The following is a 20,032-nucleotide window of genomic DNA, read 5'->3' on the forward strand; positions in this document are numbered from 1 at the left end:
ATGCCCCGGGTCAATGCTTAATAAATGTTGCCATTTGAATCAGCAGGAAAATAAAAAGGTAGAAATGGATATTTGTATGAAACTGTAAGAAATCCACAGGAATTCGCCGAAAGGGACACATCAATATAAGAAGGCAGAATTTAACAAAAGGCAGTAGTGAAACAGCAATGTGGCATTGGTCCATGTTTATAAAAACTGTTGCTCAGTTACCTGCTGGGCCTACTTTTGTGAGACTGTGAAGATACCACAATGTTCATATGGTCCCTGATCTCTGAAGCTGCTCTGGTCACCCAGCAGTTGCCCTTGTGTCCTAGCACCAGCTGCCCACCTCTCCCAAGAGGATACTGCTCTCAACACACTTCCTGACGCTGAGTATCCTCTTTTCTCATTTCTGTTCTCACCTGATGTAACAGGTAGAAATAGAAGGACATTTCGCTGTGTAGAAACCAAGGGCAGGCCACCCAAGATGGTGATCTTTTGCATAAAGATTATTTTTGAGTTAAAAAGCAGCCAAGACTCAGCCAGTTCATGGGAAGCTCTTTACCTCCCTTGACAGTCAAAGAAAAATTTAGCTTAGAGGACTTATGCCGTCAGGAGAGCTTTCACCAAAGATACCTACAAAATTAATTATAGAAGACACAGAAGAACGTAACAAGTCCTGTTTCTATCAAACTTCTCCAGAGTCCCATATTTTCCGAGTGGACCAAACATATGTCTACCAAACACTCACTCTTTTTCTGCTTCCTGTAAGTTGAATTCTCTCCCTTTAAAATTGCAGACCCCTACTCCCTTCTTCTTAGTTCAGAATGGCATCGAGATCTCATTTTGCCTGTCTCTGCAATGCTCATGTTTGTGGAGATTCCCCCTAAGTAGAATATAAAACTTTATTTTCTCTCATTAATTAGTCTCATACTGAAGGAGGACTTTACCACAGTTTTGACATTAATCTCTACTTTCTAAGTGATTAAATTCTTCTTTACACTTTTCTTTTAATTCGGGCAAAGGAATCTTTAGGCAAAGCATCCTGTGATGTGAACAGAAACTACTCCCTCAAGCAATAAGGACTGCCCTGATGCCAGCAAGAACCCGCATGCTTGACTACAAGACAATGACTGACCTGACCATACTGCCCACATGCACATCCACCGACCTTTCCCCACATTTGCCTTGTAAACCAAGAAGTATTTGTAGAACGCTGGAGATAGTCTTTGAGACATTAGCCTTAGTCTTCCCGGTGTCAGCCTCCCTGAAATAATTTCCTTTCTTGTTTTGTCACCACTCGTTTCTCTGCCTTGGGATTTGATCAGTGGCAAGTGTCCAAACCTGGTCTGTTCAGAACATGTGCAGCTAGGCGCCCTTGCACTCTTGGGCCCCGGGGACACTCTCAGGTCGATCCTTACTTCACCTAGTAGGACGTGGAAGGGCAGTGGAAACTCTCCCTCCTCAGCAGCTGCAAAGTTCTCTCCTTTAGGATGCTGCTCTGTTCTGCCAATACCACCCCTACCCTCAAAACAAGTCTTCGTTGCCTTGGGCCACATCTTCTTTTTTACTTTCTCCTTCACTCTCTTACTGCCTCAATCCCCCACCCACCCATCCCCACCCACACATACCTTTTATACTGTGAGAGGCTCCATAGTTGGGAGGTCATCCTCCCTTTCATCCATCTGTTAACGCCAAAAGACAGATTTCGTCTGTTCTAAGACATACCATGTCACTATCATCACCTTCCTCATCACTAATGTTTCTTGAACACTTCTGGTACGTCGAGACAAGCACTTTATCTGGGTCATCTTCCTGAATTCTCACAAAAACATTATGAGCCGATTACTCCTATTTCTCTTTTACAGGCAAAAGGAATGAGACTTAGAGTGATGAACTGTTTGCCGAGATCACACAACTAAGGGGTGAAGACTGATTTTGAAAGCACATCTGACCAGGGCACAAATTGAGCCCCTGTATTCTGCTCCTTAGAACCCAGAGAATTTCCTTTTCAGGTGTATTCATCCGATCAAGCATTTTCCAAATGCATAGAAAATAGGTTGGTCTGGGCTTTGAGTTTTTTATTTTAATTTTCCATAGACAATTGATAAAAGAGCAGTTTCTATCCTTAGAACCTCTGTTCAGACTACCAACAGTTGACATAAGTACATCTTCAGAGAGCATTTTGTTCAGCTCTTTAGGTTCTTGGGGTTTTCTTAAAAAAAGATTTCCGGGACGTTTGTAATTGGGATTGTTGTGTTGACATTTGTTTCTCATTCCACCTCACCAACTGTTTAGGTTTTAACGGTCAAGTTCAAAGAGACAATAAATAGAGGAGCCAAGTCCAAGTTCACGGAAATCACTGAAGTTGACTTTTCATGTTTGTGCAAGAAAGCCAACTTTTATTTCTTTGTTTTTTATATCTCTAATTCCCTTCCATAGAGGTTACTTTGTCTTAAATTGCCTTCTAACATGCTGTGCATGGTGCCATCCCCTACCAAATGGTTGCCTGGACTCTCTCTAGAATGTCCCATTCCCCACTTCCAACATTCTTCCTAAGGGAATCTGATGTCATACATTATCTTCACTGATTAATTCCCTGTGAACTAATTTGATTCTCAGTTAGATGTACTCTACCGATGTGGGTCTCTCCTTCGTAGACTCCTGACCTGGCACTACTTAGTGATTCCTTTGGCTCTACGGACACATTCAAAGGTTCTTCCTAAATCCTCCCCCCAAAGTAGTTGCTGTGTCATCGAGCAATTACATTTGCATTTTCTTAACCTTTCATTATTTGTCGTTCTCTTCACAGTTCAGGAAGACGGTAGAAGACGTGTTACCATTTGACAACTTAATAATATGGAACACAATGAGATGAGTGATAAATCCTATAGAGGAAATGTTCTGGTTGAAGAAACCCAACAGAAGCCTGGACATTCCTCCTATGTAGCAGCAATACTCTTATTGTTCTTTAGGTGCTATATAAGTGAGAAACTCCAAATCTCTCCAGAAGAAAGAAGAGGACAACTGTAATAGAAAAGTAAGTACCTTTAGTTTAATTTAAAGGTAAGTACCTTTCTCTCCTCCTCTTCTTCCTCGCTCTCCTCCTCTTCCTCCTTCTCCCCATCCTCCCCATCCTCTTCAGCATGGTGTGCTACAAAGTATTCAACTCAATTTTCAAATTTTATATTTGGGGCTTGGTACCCAGTGGTTTTAATCTTACCACTCTACATCTTATTCTTTTTTCGTTCATTGCATTGTGTATTTGGCCTTATATTTTGCTTTCATGTCATGTACTTCTCAAAAAGAAACTTCAAGTAGGAAGGCATGCTAAAATCAGAATAAAAAGATCATGAAAGTTCCGCAATTGGCATCTGTAAATACAATGTGTAACTTATAAAGCAGACAATATTGAAGCTGCTCTAACACTGCCCAGAGCGTGGCCACAAAGCGTCATGGAGGAAACAAGAGAGCCACAACATGGAGCATAATTGCAGTGGAATGAAAACTAGCTCAGTTTGTGACAGGTTTTTCCCTCCCAAGAAGTCCCACGAGTAGCACGTTTTAAGCTTTATGTTTGGCTGTGTGCATTTGCTATTCCCTGGCTCCTATCTAGTTTTACTCCTCCCGTGGCAACTGTCTTTGCCCCTAGTCAAACCTCCCTCATCCGCAAGTTAGCTATGAATCAGTTCACTAACTTCTTGAACAAATGTCCTTTATTTCTAGCATCTATTGTGTAACTACAAATCAATCAATAGCAGTCTGGTTTCCAGTGCTCTCTCTCTACTGAAACAAGCTTTCAGTGACCCTCAAAATGAGGTTGTATCTGACCATATAGTTTATCATCTTCTAACCCACTCATTATTCTGAGCACTTTCCATTTGAAGATGTCACAGTCCATTGACATCTTGAACTCAGATGGAATTCTGAGTAACCATAGTTTTCTGTGTCTGAAGATGGTTTTTGGCTCTTCCTGAAAGATACTTAATTTTTTTTTAAGATTTTATTTATTTATTTGACAGACAGAGATCACAAGTAGGCAGAGAGGCAGGAAGAGAGAGAGAGATAGAGGAGGAAGCAGGCTCCCTGCTGAGCAGAGAGCCCGATGCGGGACTCGATCCCAGGACCCTGGGATCACGACCCGAGCCGAAAGCAGAGGCTCCAGCCCACTGAGCCACCCAGGTTCCCAAGATACTTAAATTTGTCAGGCCATGTGAGGTAACTTCTCATGAGCCTCTCTTGAGCCTTTTTGTTCTTTCATTTTTGGACCGTATTTCTGATATTTTTGGCTTTGAGCGCCTGATGATTCTATTGGCTCATTCTGTAGGGAAGAGGTCTCAAGTACTTGAGGTTTGGGCAGCATAAACAATGTGGAATAGGGCAGTGAAACAGAACCATAGTTCTGAAGTGAGTATTACAAAATGGAATACTTAGAAGTAGGAGCTGAGGAGAATGAGCAACTTTTAAACAACTTAACTTAAGCTCTTCTGATGAGGAGCTTGATGGACCTTGAACGCAACAGGTCATCAAAGACCCAAGTGCCAAATCAGATATCGGTGAGAGGTGTCAATCCATGGGTTTGGAAGGTGATATCACACTGTCTTGTGTTTTCTACAGGAGTGTATCTGAGTTTGCCCGCAGCATCAGGAGAGGGAGACAGAGACACCATGACTTCTACCAAGATGCTGCTGCTCTTGCTGTCCGTGGCTTTGGTAGCCTTGTGCTCTGCTCAGGGCATCAATGACGGTAAGTTGGGGAGATGAAGGATCATACAAGCGTGAGGTTAAGATTCATAGAAAAGAAGAGAGTTGAATTGAGATTTCTCAGAAATTAAGTACTTTATAATCAGAGACTAGGTGAATAAAAGAGGAGAAAACCTTAGAGTCTCTTTTCCAGAGTGCAAATATCATCTGAACAACGGGGCTCACATTTCAAGTCCATGTCTTCCTGGTGGGACCTTTCCTCTTTCTAGAAATATGGACTTTCACTGCTTCACTCTGTTTGTGTGAAAAAGCCATCTCAGTGAAGCGAGTATTCTAAAATTCATCTAGATATCTCATTTCTTTGACATCAAACACATGGCCACTTAAAACTATGGAGAATCTGAATTGAATTGTCTTTGTTGCATCAAAATTTTGACAGTAAGTAGGCACTATTCATTCTGCTCTCTATTGTATTACCTATTCTTTTATTTTGAAACTCTTCTATGTCTGATTAGGGAATGATTTGGCAGGCATGCATCTATAGGAAATCCAGAAAATCCTCGAAATGGGACATTTCAGGCAAAGATGGTGGGATTTATACATGAAAAGGAGAAAGATTAATTCCTTTTTGATTTTTTTCTCTTTAAAAGAGAGGTGTTGGATGGCCTGTCTTAAAGGTACCAAATCTCCAGATATAGAATATACATGCAGGCAATTCCTTCAAGGACTGCACTCATCCAGATAGTAGACCTCTTATAAGACAAACGAATACAGGTTGAAACAAAATTTTACATTCTTACTAAATGTTTTGTCATTCTATAGAAGCAGCTTCGGTCAAGAAAACAGGAATACTAAATACATGACACTCTGATTGATTATTTGAGTTATTAGCCTGTCACCATCTTCTGAAGCAAACTTGGGGCTCCAAATTCGACAGGGTCATTTCTGACTTTTCTGAAAGGTATATGAAGTTTGAAGCAGACAAAGTTGTTTTGATAAAATTACTTGAAATTCAAGCCGTATATTTTGTGGCAGTTTGACTGTTAGGTGGAAATAGAAGTAAAATAATGAGAAAAAGTTTTTTTTTTTTTGAATAGCATGGACAGGGAATTTATTTTATCCCTGGTCTTGTATAGGTTTCATGTCATGAATTCTTCACTGCAACAATTGGAAGTAGACATTCTTATTCCCAGTTCACACCTGAACCACAGCTCTGGAGTTTAAATATTCTACACAATGTACATAATCAGGAAGGGACAAAGCTGTAATACAGACTCAGCCCTGTCTGATTTCAAAGACCATGGTGTTTCTGCCCCATCTTGTGACCTCTGTTTTAGCTTTTCCTTCATCTGAAATGACTTTGACTTGTCTTCATTATGTTGAATGTTTGTAAGTTGACATCCAGACCATTCAACGCATAAATCTCTTGGCTCCCAATCACTTCTGGTCCCCTAATTGATTAACTTCTTGACTTCTCCCTAACCCACCTACGTCCCAAGGCCAGCATGACAGTCTCAACACAGGGCAGTCCTCGGTTTCTCTGAGTATTTCAGAAACACTTATCAAAGCGTTGAGTAAGTGATCTAGTAAAATGAAGCCGAAAATATGGTTAAAGGTAGCATGTCACCAGTATATCACCAAAATGATGCCATTAAGGCAAGACTGAGTTCATTCCTACATTGGTAAGGGAGAATGCCCCTGAGGGGAAAGAGGACAGTTGGGGTCCTTAAAAGTAAGGTTTTGGGCTTTGGTTGATGGAGGGCTTTATTAGGATTGAGTAAGGTTGATGACTGGAGAATTTTGGGGCAAGTGTACCGAGGTATTGGGAAGAGTCTCGGAGAGTCACCAGCTGATGCCATGAAAGAGTTGAACAGATTAATGTTTCTTTTTTTTTTTTTTTTAAATATTCATTCATTCACTTGACAGACAGAGAGAGATCACAAGTAGGCAGAGAGGCAGGCAGAGAGAGAGGAGGAAGCAGGCTCCCCGCTGAGCAGAGAGCCCGATGCGGGGCTCGACCCCAGGACCCTGAGATCATGACCTGAGCCGAAGGTAGAGGCTTTAACCCACTGAGCCACCCAGGCACCCCCAGATTAATGTTTCTTTAAAGGAGTTTGGGGCAAGGTCCTGAAATAAGTGGTAACTCTTTGCAACATTACTTGTTCTGGGCAAGAGCTTTCTGGAAGAGTGAAGTCATGTTAATGTAGCCAGGAAGCTTTATGATTTCAGGCCTCCAACTTTGCCTCTCGCAAGAGGTCACATAAATCCATCTACAATCATTGCAGCCCTTCATTTCTTTACACCTAATGCAGAACTGGGAAAACTATATGACTCTGTCATCTCTGCTTCAGAACCAGTGATCATGACTGGGGTTGTAGTTTGGCAAATGTTGTTGCTCCACTGTATCCAAACTTCGTAGTATTTGGGGTTCTCTGAGACACCCTACTCAGTAGGAAGTGTTTTTCTCTAAATCCTTCTACAACCCAGGGCTAATGATTGACTAACACAAATGCCTCCCATCTGTAAGGGAATTATCTCTATTGACTTTAACTAATTTGAATCATGAAGATACAATGTAATTTAAGACAAGGACTTAGTTGTTCAGTCGGTAAGCTTACCGTTACACCTTACTCATTTCAGCACTAATGCCTAATGCCTTTGGTATGAAAGCCTTGATACAACTGGTAAGGATACCTTTCCTCAGAGCAGGGGAAAAGTGAAGCCAGGAGTCATTGGAAACTCTTCAGATGGAAAAAACTGAAGTTCATTTGAACCGTGTGGGTGGGAATGTGTATAGAAGAGAGGATGAAGAGAAGACCAGGGGCCATAGGGGAGCTAATCGATGATAAGCCAGACCACCAAAGAAATGGCAACGTTGAGCAAAAGTTGAACAACGTTGAGCAAAAGCAAAACTGAAAATTGTGTTGTTTCAGGAAAACCTTTATAAGTTTAAGGATTTTCCCCAGTTCCTAGCTTGTCAAGGACCCTCCAGTTTGGCTTATGATGTATTCCATATATATATATTTTTTTTTTTTTTGCTTTTTCTTTGCAGACGCCCCTCAAGAGGAAGAACAGACACCCCAACTATTAGGTGAGTTATTTCTAATTCAGTCAACTTACTTAGACTTTTTCTAAATGGAACCAAGGAATCTCTGGTTCCTGGAAATATTCCAAATTTCCAAGATTTTTCTACTTTAAAAAAACCATGCTCAAGCTTTAAAATATCCTTTTTCAACCATCCTACTCTATTGTTTACTCTTATTAGTTCCACAGTGCAGCAGGAGCACAAAAGACAAAAGGAAGAAAAAAAGTTGAGCAGGGGTGAATGAACTGCTTTGGATTTAAGAGTGCTCTCAGATCTAGACAGTGCAGTCACTGCTTTCCTTCTGATTTTTTCTTGCTTCGGTTAACTGCCTTGCTTGTCTTTGTAAGGGCACGCCTATTGGAGGATGCCTCAAAGAGGGCTTTGATTATCCACATGCTCTACCCCAGCACAGAGTCAATAAAATGCAATGCTTCACAGTAACCATGTCAGGATCCCACACTTGGTATCGAGGATGCAAAAGTAAATGAAACATGGTTCCTATCTTTAAGGAACACGGCATCTAAGGAAAGATTTGACTTGGACGTAACAAAGATCGCTGTCCCAAACGTGGCAAAATGAGGTATCACAGAAGCTCAGAACAGGGGAGAAAAGGGGAAGCCTCATCAGAAGATTCCCTGTGCTCTGGACCCTGGAGAGTGGTGGCATGGGGGACAGCAGAGTGAAATGGAAAGCTAAATCTATGCAATACTCTTTTCATTCATCTAGGAAAATGGAATAATCAGTAAGGTAGAAGTGAATCTACAGAGATAGTGCGGAAGACCTGGGCTTGTTTCATATTGTGCAGGAACTTAGAGACAGCAAAGTGAAGGTGTAATTAATTCTATGGGCAACAGAGAGCGTTTTGAAAAAGAAAGTGACACACCAATTTCTTTGTGGGTCTGACAACAATCAGGAGTAAGGAGTCTGACAGCACAGACTGTGTCTGTTAAGCTTGCCATCTTAATATCTGACAAAGTGCAATTTAGGACATGGGCAGTCCATAAAATAAAGGTTGAAAGCTGAGGGGAATGATTATAAGAGCGACAGCCAGGAGATGAGGATGGAATGAATGAAAGTGGATGCAAGAGATGGTGAGGGATTACCTAAAAATAAAACCTTTGTAGAGTGGTGAGGGGATGGCTGGCTCAGTTGGTAGAGCAGAGATTCTGGATCTCACAGTTGTGAGTTTGAGGCCCACGTGGAGTGTAGAGCTTACTTAAAAATAAACTCTTCAAAACAGAGAGATAGAGATGGGGAGGGCTTGTACTCAAGCACAGGTACCAGAAATTTGTCAAAAGAGACACAATACAGGGCAGGCTTTATTTACACCTCCTGTTTGCCACAGACTTCACCGTTGGTGGAGGAGGATAGCAGAAAGGGGAGAGGGGGTGTTGTACGATTTGCTGTAGCACTGTGACAAGCAGGGTAGCTGCAATTTCCCCTCGTTCAATAGATTCGTGTCAAAATATCCTGCATAGATGCAGGTAGACACAGTTAAACTGTCTGGTGGTTTTTCTCAGATATCATGAGATATCTGGTGATTCCAGACGATTTGATGTCATCTGAACTTGACTATATCACAGCAACTTCTGAGTAGAAGGCAATATAGAATAGGCAGAAGCACCTGAAGAGGCAGAGTAAATGGCCAGTGGGCAAAAACTCTCTCAGCTAGGTCCATGCACTGCCAGGAGGCCAGGATCTCTCTGCCCCTTTTCTCCTGGGGACTAGGCCCTGGTCATTACCTACAACCCCAGAAACCAGCGATAGACTCCTTCAAACTGCATTTAGGCCATCATATATCCCACACTTGCATCATTTCCGCTGGTGGCTAATCTTTCTTTTAACTGTCTCCTTGCTGAATTTGTGTTCTCTTGCCAAGGAGATGATGAATTATTGGAAGAAAACCCAGAGGAATCACAAGTCAAATCTCAAGAGGAAAATGAGGATGAGAGAGGCAAACCTGGAGAAAAAGGCCACGGTCAAGCAAACAAGCCTCATAACCAGGGTCTCCAAGGAGGCCGGAAAGGCCCATTTGGCAGTGGTGGCCCCAATGGCCCACATGGCCCACATGGCCCCGGTGGCCCACATGGGCCAGGTGGCCAACAAGGACCAGGTGGCCAGCAAGGACCAGATAGCCAACAAGGACCAGCTGGCCAAGGATATCCAGGTGGGCAACAAGGACCAGCTGGCCAGCAAGGACCAGGTAACCAAGGTCGTCCAGGTGGCCAGCAAGGACCAGGTAACCAAGGTCGTCCAGGTGGCCAGCAAGGGCCAGGTGGCCAGCAAGGACCAGGTAACCACGGTCGTCCAGGTGGCCAACAAGGACCAGCCAGCCAGCAAGGACCAGGTAACCAGGGTCGTCCAGGTGGCCAACAAGGACCAGCCGGCCAGCAAGTACCAGGTAATCAGGGTCGTCCAGGTGGCCAACTAGGACCAGCCGGCCAGCAAGGACCAGGTAACCAAGGTCGTCCAGGTGGCCAACAAGGACCTGCTGGCCAGCAAGGACCAGGTAACCAAGGCCGTCCAGGTGGCCAGCAAGGACCAGCTGCCCAGCAAGGACCAGGTAACCAGGGTCGTCTAGGTGGCCAACAAGGACCAGCTGCCCAGCAAGGACCAGGTGGCCAACATGGCCCAGGTGCCCAGGGAGACCAGCAGGGAAGAGATGACCAGCATGGTCAGCCCAGTGGCCAGTGACCAAGAAAACCTACTAAGGAGCTCCTCCCGTGATTCTCTAGGTATTAAGTGCATTCTTATTCACTGATCTCCTGATTTTCCCCTTTTCAATTCCTCATTCTTCTTTCTCTTCTTTTGTCTCATTGAAACCTTGACTTCAATCGCACTTAAACTTCTTGCTGCAATTCTCCTTGCTGCACCTTACCCATAGAAAAGTCTTCTTCGTTATCAGTGCAAGTGTTCCTTCCACTCTGAGCTCACTTGCTTGCTTGCTCGCTTCCTTCCTTCCTTTCTATTCCTTCCTTCCTTCCTTCCTTTCTTCCTTCCTTCCTTCCTTCAATTCTTTCCTTGACTCCCTCATACTTATATTAGCCTACAGCTTTCCCAAGTTCTACCTCCCCACGCCCTTCCTCTTCTCTCCTCTCTTCCCTTCTCTCTACTCTCTCCTGGCCTCCTCCTCTCACAGCTGCTGCTGCTTCTCTCTCTCTTAATATGATGTTTTATACTGTCTTCTACTACCTACTAGTAGAAATTCAGACATAGAGCATGTCCAAGCCAAATTAATATGTCTGTCTAAAATTCTTCTCTTCATTTAGAAATAGATAGACATCAACTGGTGACCCTGGTGACCATGGACTGTTCAGTGGTGGAAACGTGGCCTTTCCTTTCCCTGACTTCAAATCATCAATAAAGTTATCAGCATGAAAGCCCTGACTCTTGTTTTTCTTCTAGGGCCCTGGTTCTTGGTCAGGGGACAGGAGGGACAGGTTGGGAGATCCAAAGCCCTGACTGGGCTCCACATGTTGTCTAGTGTACAAGTTTCCACAGCTCAGATTTCCATAATTTCATGAGGACTTTACCACCACCAATATTACCAAGCCAAAACTTTGTCTTCTTGAGACCAGTAAGGTTGGTGGCCAAGTCCTGATTACAAATATGCACGCCCTTTTCTGAGCTTAAATGCAGAGAAAGGTACCTTGTGAACTCCTATGATTTCTAGTAGTCATTCAATGTATGTGTGTCATAGTATGAGGGGAGCGTGTGTGCGAAAGGGAACACTGTGCATTGTTGGTGGGAATGCAAACTGGTGCAGCCACTATAAAGAACAGTATGGAGCTTCCTCAAAAACTGAAAACTAGGACTACAAAAGAATCCAGCAAGCCCACTGCTGGGTATTTCTCCAAAGAGAAGGAAAACCCTACTTTGAAAAGACACATGCACCCCTATTGTTCATTGCACCATTATTTACAAGAGCCACGACATGGAAGCAGCCTAAGTATCCATGCAGAGATGAACGGATCGAGAAGATGTGGTGTGTAGACACAATGGAATACTACTCAGGGATGAAGAGGAAGGAAATCTTGCCCTTTGGGACAATACAGACAGGTCTAGAGAGTAGAACGCTAAGTGAAATAAGTCAGAGAAAGACAAATGCCTTGTGATTTCACACCCATGGGGAAGCTAAAAACCAAAACAAATGAGCCAACAAAACGAAACAGATACACACTAATAGATACAGAGAACTAATTATCCAGTTGTTGTCAGAAGGCAGGGTGTGGGAGGTTGGGCAGAACAGCATGAATAAGGAGATGAAAAGGTACAAACATACATTTATAAAATCAATAAAAGACAGGGATATGACCTACACAGAAGGATCGCAAGAATACAGTTAATACTACCTAACAATTTTTTATCTTGATAGGTGGTAAGTCGACTTTTCCAGGTGATCCTTCATAATGTATATAAATATCGAATCACTATGTTGTCCACCTGGAACTCATGTAATATTGTATATCAACTAGTTTCCACATTTTTCAAAAGAGAAAAAAGGGGCCTTAAGAACATAGAAATGTATAGGGAAAATGAGGACACACAAATGTACACAGTGAGAAGGACAAGTTATGCTCAAGGCAGAGATTAGGGCAATGTGGCAGAAACTAAGGAGCACCAAAGACTGCTAGGAAACCAGCAGAAGCTAAGAGAGAAGCCTGGAAGAGCTTCTTCCTTAGAGGCCTCAGAGTGTACCAACAGCTTGTTCTTAAACTTCTAGTGTCCAGAACTGTGAGGAAATAAATTTCTGTCCTTTAAGCCAATCACTTTGTAGTCCTTTGTTACAGCGACTCTAGCCAAAGAATCCGGTGAGAATTCTTCATCGAAGGGAGATACTTGGACTAATGACAATATATTTTTTCCATTCACCTCAGAAGCATCTGAGTGAAGAGCACCAGAAAGAGATTTGACAGGGAGCATACCTAAGGTGGTGGGCTCCGTAGAGACAGCCTAGGAACTGTGCTTTACCTTGAGGTTCTTGTTTCTCTGAGTGTCCAAATTGGATGACACCTGTGGACACTCATGCATGTGAATGCCAGTGGCCCCCAAAGGCTGACAATAAAATTTGGTGAGGATAAAGAAGGTTCTAGTGAACATTTCTAGCAAGAGTATAAGTAGTTTGCTCTTAGTACTAGCACCAGTGAAGAATTTACAGGTCAGGAAAACAGACACAATGGAAACATGTTCTGTTGATTCCCACACCGCCTGCCACGTTCACTTCTGAAATCAGTCCTAGAACCAACCTCCTCTTTGGAAGCAAAATTCATCTCCGCCTGCTGGCAATCTCAGTATAGGCTTGCCATATAATTTCTGAAGAAATGTGACTATCCTATCTATGTAGTTGGATACATTTCACAGTGAAAAATATATGAAGCCATATAAACCTGGGGGTTGAATCATTGGAAAGTCACTGGGTTGAAGACTCAAGAAAAAATTAGAAGCTTTCTCTTTATCCTGTAAGCAGGGTACTAGTCCCAGCTCTGATCTTTACCCAAAACTTAAGAAATGACAGATGCTAAGAACATCTATCCCAATTTTATTCTTGAGAACACAGTAGATAATTTCAGGGTTGGTGTGTGGACCCACAGGAGCCACTGAAGGATTTGTCCCACCTAGATTCCCACTCCCCCGGGAAGATCATGATGGCATTGCTGTTGCTCAGTTGTTACTGTCCAGTCATATCTGCTATTGAAAATCTCTCTACATAACTAACTGAAGTTTTTTCTCCAGTTCACCATGACTCTGTCAAGTGAGTGCAGTTCTCTTTGGGCAGGATAGAATTTGGAAACGTGTACCATGAAAACCTGGCAAAGTTATTCCTCAATAGGATCCAGCCTCCTCTTCAGTCAGTAAGGTGAAGTGACTGAGAGTTGGAAGTTTGAGAAGCAATAGTGTTTCTCTATTACAAAAGCTTCTTAGCATTTTTTTTTGTACTTATTTCAAGAAGCACCTTACTCAACTGTCTATCTCTCAGAATCCTAGGTTCACCATTTTCCTTAGCATTGACCACAGATTCATCCAGCTGAGTACACGGTGACTAGCTCTCTGGCTGGCCTTGTTGCTCGAAGTGCTGATGATAGTTCAGAGCTCCCAGAGACAATTCCAGTGTTCTCATGAAAACCTGGAACCCAGGTTCCTGGCAGCTTCTCCCATCAGCCAGCTCTGGCCTACAGATGACAGGCCATCATGGGCTTTCAGTGATTCGGGTGTTCCCCTCAGCAGAGCATTTATGGTGGCCTCAGTGAAAAAGATCTCTTCAGGGATCTCCTGGGGAACAAGAGGTGGTTTGTTATGTCTTCTGTAGGAATCCTTGCTGACATTAGCATCTCACTGAACTGTCTGATCCTTTTTAGTTCTATATCAAGGGAATTACAGCACGTCTATCTTGTATATGAGGCCAGCATTGTGTCCAACTTTCATGGAGCTCCTCCAACAGTATATTAGGGCTGGATTTATGTGCCCTTGCCACAACATGAGCCCTAAGTCATTACTGAGGGCCCCTGGCTCCATAAATTCTCCATACCCAGTCTAAATATAGAGAACCTTTTTATCCATCACCCTCAAGACCCATCTCCAGCATGTTTTCTTATTTCTGCTGATTTGTTAGCAGTATGTGAGAGTATTACCTTTTTTTCATTTGTTTGTTTGTTTCTGGTTTTTTTAGAATGGAAATTGTACTTACCATATTGGGTTGTGTTGATACTTTGTCCTGAAGAAATGAGGAGTCTTAGGGCATAACTTGAGGAGAATAAGTGTTTCTTTCCTTCACATTGAGTTAATTGAACAGTTTTCAGGAGTGTAATGGCTCTCCTGTCCTTGTAGGTTGTAGGAGTTTGCTCTTGGTGGCCCTGGAGGTTCCAGGAAATTTAATGGTTTCATAGTTTCAGGTTCACCCACCTAAATATCCCTCTCTCAGATATAAGGGTTCCACTGTTTAAAGTCAGGGACAATTATTGTAGCATAACTGCTCCAGCTATTACTATCCCTCTCCTGTATTATTATCCTCCTCTCTTTGAGTTGTCTTCAGTTTGCATGCACTCACTGTATCATCCCACTGAAAAACAAAACCAATGGGGGGGAAAAAAAACCATGCTCCGTTCTCTACTCTCCTTAATAACAAAACTCATTAACAAATGATGCATTTCCCACCACTCTGCTTTCTCTTAATTCATTCCCCCCAAACCCACCTTCTGCCCCAATACCTCACAAACATTGCCCTTGTTGGGTCATCGATTACATCCATGTTGCAAGATCCAAAGTTTTTTTTGTTATATCAACCTCACTGTTTTCCTCAGCAGCATTTGAAAGCTGATCTCCCCCTCTGCCTAACACAATGACATCTTTTTTCCAGTCAACCAGACATTTCATTGCTTTTTTCTTACCTTCCTACAGGCTCTACTTTTTTCTTTTGCTGTGGCCTCTCTCCAATTTACCTTCTAAAGATTTGAATATCTCAGGGTTCAAATCTACTGTCACTTCTCTAGAAAGTTTTTAGGTAATCCTTTTTTTATGTTGATGACTCCCAAATATAAATCTCTTATTTCAATCCTTAGTGAAAGATTCATATACTCAGTTATCTATTTGACATTTCCACCTGGTTATTTCCTAGATCTTCTAAACTTAATATGTTAAAAAAAAAAAAGAATTTTTTATTTTTGTTCTCCCAACCCCCTTAACGTTTTCCACTCAATCTTAGGTAGCTGTATAGTCAGAATTGTTAAAGTAAAATGATGTAAATATTTTTCAAATCTTCTTCCATTCCTTTGCTTTATCTAATTGAGTAATAAGACCTATCAGCTTTACCTATACAATATACAGAATTCATCTTTTTAAAATGTCCTAATTCTAGTGGTGCCTGGGGGGTTCATGCGTTTAACCGTGTGATTCTTGGTTTTGGCTTAGGTCATGATCTCATGGATTGTGAGATTGAGCCCTGCTACATGCCCTATGCTCAGCAGAAGTCTGCTTGGATACTCTCTCCTTCTGCCTCCCCCTCCTCAAATAAATAGATAAATCTTGAAAAAAAAATGTTCTAACTTTATTACCACCATCCAAATCTGAGCTGCTGTGATTTCTCATAGGGACTACTTACTACACTATAACTTATTAGCTGGTCCCCTTAATTGTCCTCCTGCCCATTCCAACACATAGTACATAGTGCTTCCATTCTTCTTATATCTAAAGTAAATTTAAATCTACATATAAATCAAATTGTGTTTCACGTGGTTTCAATTCTTTTGATGTTTTCTCATGGCACTTAAACCTAAATTCCCTCTCATTACTTAAAAGGTTTTTTTTTTTAAAAAAGATTTTATTTATTTATTTGACAGAGATCACAAGTAGGCAGAGAGGTAGGCAAAGAGAGAGAGAGAGGAGGAAGCAGGCTTCCTGCTGAGCAGAGAGCCCCATGCGGGGCTCGATTCCAGGACCCTGCGATCATGACCTGAGCCGAAGGCAGAGGCTTTAACCCACTGAGCCACCCGGCACCCCTAAAAGGCTTTTTTATGATCTTGCCAGTCACTACTTCCTCACCATGCTCTGGTCACTCAGATCTTATTTCTCTTCTCAAACACTTGCTCCTGGGGGTACTGGCACTTGCAGTGCCATCTTTTTGGGAGATTTATTTGTCCAGGATGACACATGGCTGGATTGTATTTGTGATTCAAGTTTTAGTTTGAAATCTGTTTCTTAGGTAGGTCTATTCCAGCTATACTCTATAAAGCTCTTCCTCTTCTCCAGTTATTCTAAGCTGTATCAATCATGACTTATAACTCTGAGTCTGTTTACGTGATCATTATCTGTCTTCCATCATGTTTTTGGATTTTTGTCACATTTCATCTGTATTTACAGCATGCAATATCATGTATAATACTCAGATATTCAATTTGTGAGTGGGTGTGTACTTATTAAACAAGGAATAAAAACAAGAAGGAATTTGTCTGCATTCTCTGTAAACTGTTTGCTACATTCTCTTAGAGTAAGCCTCAAAACTCTACTCCAAACAGAGTAAAAGAATAATACAAGTCTTCCTTCAACCCTAAGTTATCATCGTTGCCTAATTCCTCAGAATTAATATAATCTCAGAAGATAAACCACTTGGTTACATCACTTTCATCCTAGATATGTCAGTAAGTAGAATTATGTACAATAAGAGATTTCTAACACAGCTTCTCTTTCCATGTTAGTATCCTTTGCCTGGCTGCTGTTTACAGAGAAGTTGAATGTTAAGGTGTTAATGTTTCTAATGTAAGTAAACAATCAAAATTCTCAAGTCTACAACATGAAAACATCAAACACGGATTTTCCAAGATTTCCCTTAGCCCCCAGGGTTTTTTTTTTCCGTTCCCATTCCTAATAAATCCAAATATATTGGTCTCTGCATATGTGGGAGGTGGGACAGGTATTCTTTAAGACTATATTGAAAAGAATGTAAGCTTCAGTGTATGCATCTAATTTTCTGCTGTTTCTTTAACTTACAAAGGACTCAATATAAATCTTTTAAAATTTATCCTTTTAATCAACATGTATCTTGCACACTCAGATTCAGATAAGAAAAATTAACATATGAAACTAATGTGGAATTAATTTTTATTTTTGCCAAATTTATTGATGAGAATATTTACAAACATTTTTTCTCCACACAAAGATTATGGCTATTCTAGGCTAGTTAGTAACATAGTTAATCACTCCAAAATATCCTTTCTGCAACATAAATGATATGCTTTTTCTGGAATTTCCCAAAGAGTTATTTCATAGATAATATATGTATAATCCAAATAGTATTCTCCTGGCATGTAGTGGTGATCTATATTGAATCAATGTCTTCTTTGACAGTTTTGACGTTTTATCATTTCAATGCATTAGTTTTTGATTGAAGGTCTTATCTTATAAGGGTATCTTGACAATCAGTGTCTGGTACAGTCTTTGTCTGCTAAAAGCAAACTTGTATGTTCTTTTGTGGAGAAATGTACTTCAATAAGCAATCAATAAGTTCCTTCTTTAGCCAACTTTGTTTTATAGAAATTTTCTATATAAACTCTCCTTCTCTCACACTTACAGAGTATTTTTCTTTCATTGATCTATTGTCCCAAAATAATTTTTGACCTTATGACAATATTTACTTTAATTACAATACATATTTAAACCATGATTATAATCAGTATTATTTTCTGCCACATTCACAGAATTGCATAACATTTGATTAAGAACTGTCACCATAGGGGCGCCTGGGTGGCTCAGTGAGTTAAAGCCTCTGCCTTCAGCTCAGGTCATGATCCCAGGGTCCTGGGATCGAGCCCCACATCGGGCTCTCTGCTCGGTGGAGAGCCTGCTTCCTCCCCCTCTCTCTGCCTGCCTCTCTGCCTACTTGTGATCTCTGTCTGTCAAATGAATAAATAAAATCTTAAAAAAAAAAAGGAACTGTCACCATATTTAACTTTTTTCAAAGGTGGAGTCTAGTTGGATGATCTGTGGAGAAAACCTAACTAGGACCATGGGGATGAGTGAGCTGCTTTTCATAGGAATGCAAATAACAACTAGATACTATTACAGTTTTTCTGAATTAGTTGTACAGTTTTGCATCTAGAGAAATGATTTAGAACTAACTATGAAAATATTCTCTCCTCTGACAGTTAATATTAAGATATTAACTTTTATATGTTCCAAAACATGTTTAAAGAAAAAGCTCCGAACAGAGGGAGAGAGAGAGAGAAGAAAGAGACTAAGAGAAAGAGGCAAAATCAGCTCTACATGACATTTCCTAAGTTACAATTATAGATATACTAAATACATTTAAGCATAATTAACCATATGAAACCAACATTAATGCAAGAACCAAAGACAACTAAGAAACATCATGTCTTCCTTTGTCCTAGTAAATGATAGTTGGCCTTCAGATCTGTTCATGGTGTTAGAAATTTCTTCTGTTTAGAATATACTTTACTTTCCGTAGCACTGTTAGTGATGCCTGTCTTAGTTTATTGCTCCCCAGAATTAGGATAAATGAATGGCTTGAAGGATAGATTAGAGCTATTAACTCACCAATGATCACTGCTAATTCAGTCTCTGGCATAAAATAGCTAGAGGTAGCTACGAGAAAGGCCAAACAGTAGGCGATGAAAAGGAGGAGAAAGGAGATGACAGCTTTCATGGCTCCCACGTGGGCTTCTATGTTGAAGTCTCGGCTCCCGGTGGCACTGAGCTTCATCTGCCTGTTATGTCTCCAGAGGGAGAGGATCAAGAGGAGAAATGAGATCAGGGATGCAGAAAAAGGGAGGAGTGTTAACAGGTTGAGACAAATCTTGATGGAAGCATACTGAGCTTTATTTACTCTGCATCTCACAGTTACGTTTGCTTTCTTCTTTGTCTTAACACAACACCTGAAATCATCATTGAAATTCTCAGTCACAACAAGGCTAATAAACACAGAGAGGGCCAAGCACCCCAGCAGGATCCTAGGAATCACACTGTCAATTCTCCACTTCATCCAGAGGAAAAGGGGATGGTAAAAGTTTGCAATCTTGAGGAAATAGAAAATGCTGAGGCAGGTAGCAAACCAGACACTTAAATGGTTGGTTAGTGTCCAGAAGAAGTCAATGATTCTCATTTGTTTACCGGCAGTATACACATCTGGATACAGCACCAATATGAAACAATCTAATAGTATTATACATAATAGACAAATTCTGGATCCAGCCAGACTTGTGAGGATTAAATCAATGGAGGTGGTCTTCCTATTCTTGATCCAGCCCATGCAGTTTACCAATCCAATGAATGCATTCCCTAAAATCCCCATTGAAAACTCTCCAGCTGCTATGAGCATTAAGGTAGTTTCCACTTTATCCGGCATGGTAAAATACAGAAATAACCAATTGGTTTCAAGTTGAACTGATGTAGTTTGATAGGTACACCTACTTCTCGATTTTGCTCTAATTTCCTTTGCCTCTCTTATTGTAGTCTGCCTTGTGGTGGAGACTGGAGTGAAAAATGAAGACTGTAGCTATCATCATTAAATCCTAATTAGTCTTGAGAAGCAAATGTGGTTGGCAATCCCTGGCCTGGACACTGCTTGTATCACCTGTATGTAAAACCGGGATCGGCAGGCCTTACTTTTCCACATATGGTTAATTTAGGCTGAGCTACATTTTAGGATGCAAATTAGACCCATTCCTTTTCATGGTCCTGCATTGTCTGTGTTTTGCAAGGTTATGTTTTGCAAATTTTGGATTCATTAATCTGGGACACATACTAGTAACCTCAATAG

At 41.3% G+C, this 20,032-nt stretch overlaps 1 protein-coding gene across 1 annotated transcript; it reads right to left on the minus strand.

The window, feature by feature from the left end:
• Positions 1–18,679: 18,679 nt before the first annotated feature.
• On the minus strand, positions 18,680–19,618 carry TAS2R7 (taste 2 receptor member 7; the record flags this gene model as incomplete). Its single annotated transcript, XM_080810144.1, has 1 exon — positions 18,680–19,618. One exon carries the CDS (start codon positions 19,616–19,618, stop codon positions 18,680–18,682), a length of 939 nt encoding a protein of 312 aa, XP_080666270.1.
• Between the last annotated feature and the right edge of the window lie 414 nt (positions 19,619–20,032).

This window comes from Martes martes (genome assembly GCF_963455335.1).
Source record: "Martes martes genome assembly, chromosome: 8".
Lineage (NCBI taxonomy): Eukaryota > Metazoa > Chordata > Mammalia > Carnivora > Mustelidae > Martes > Martes martes.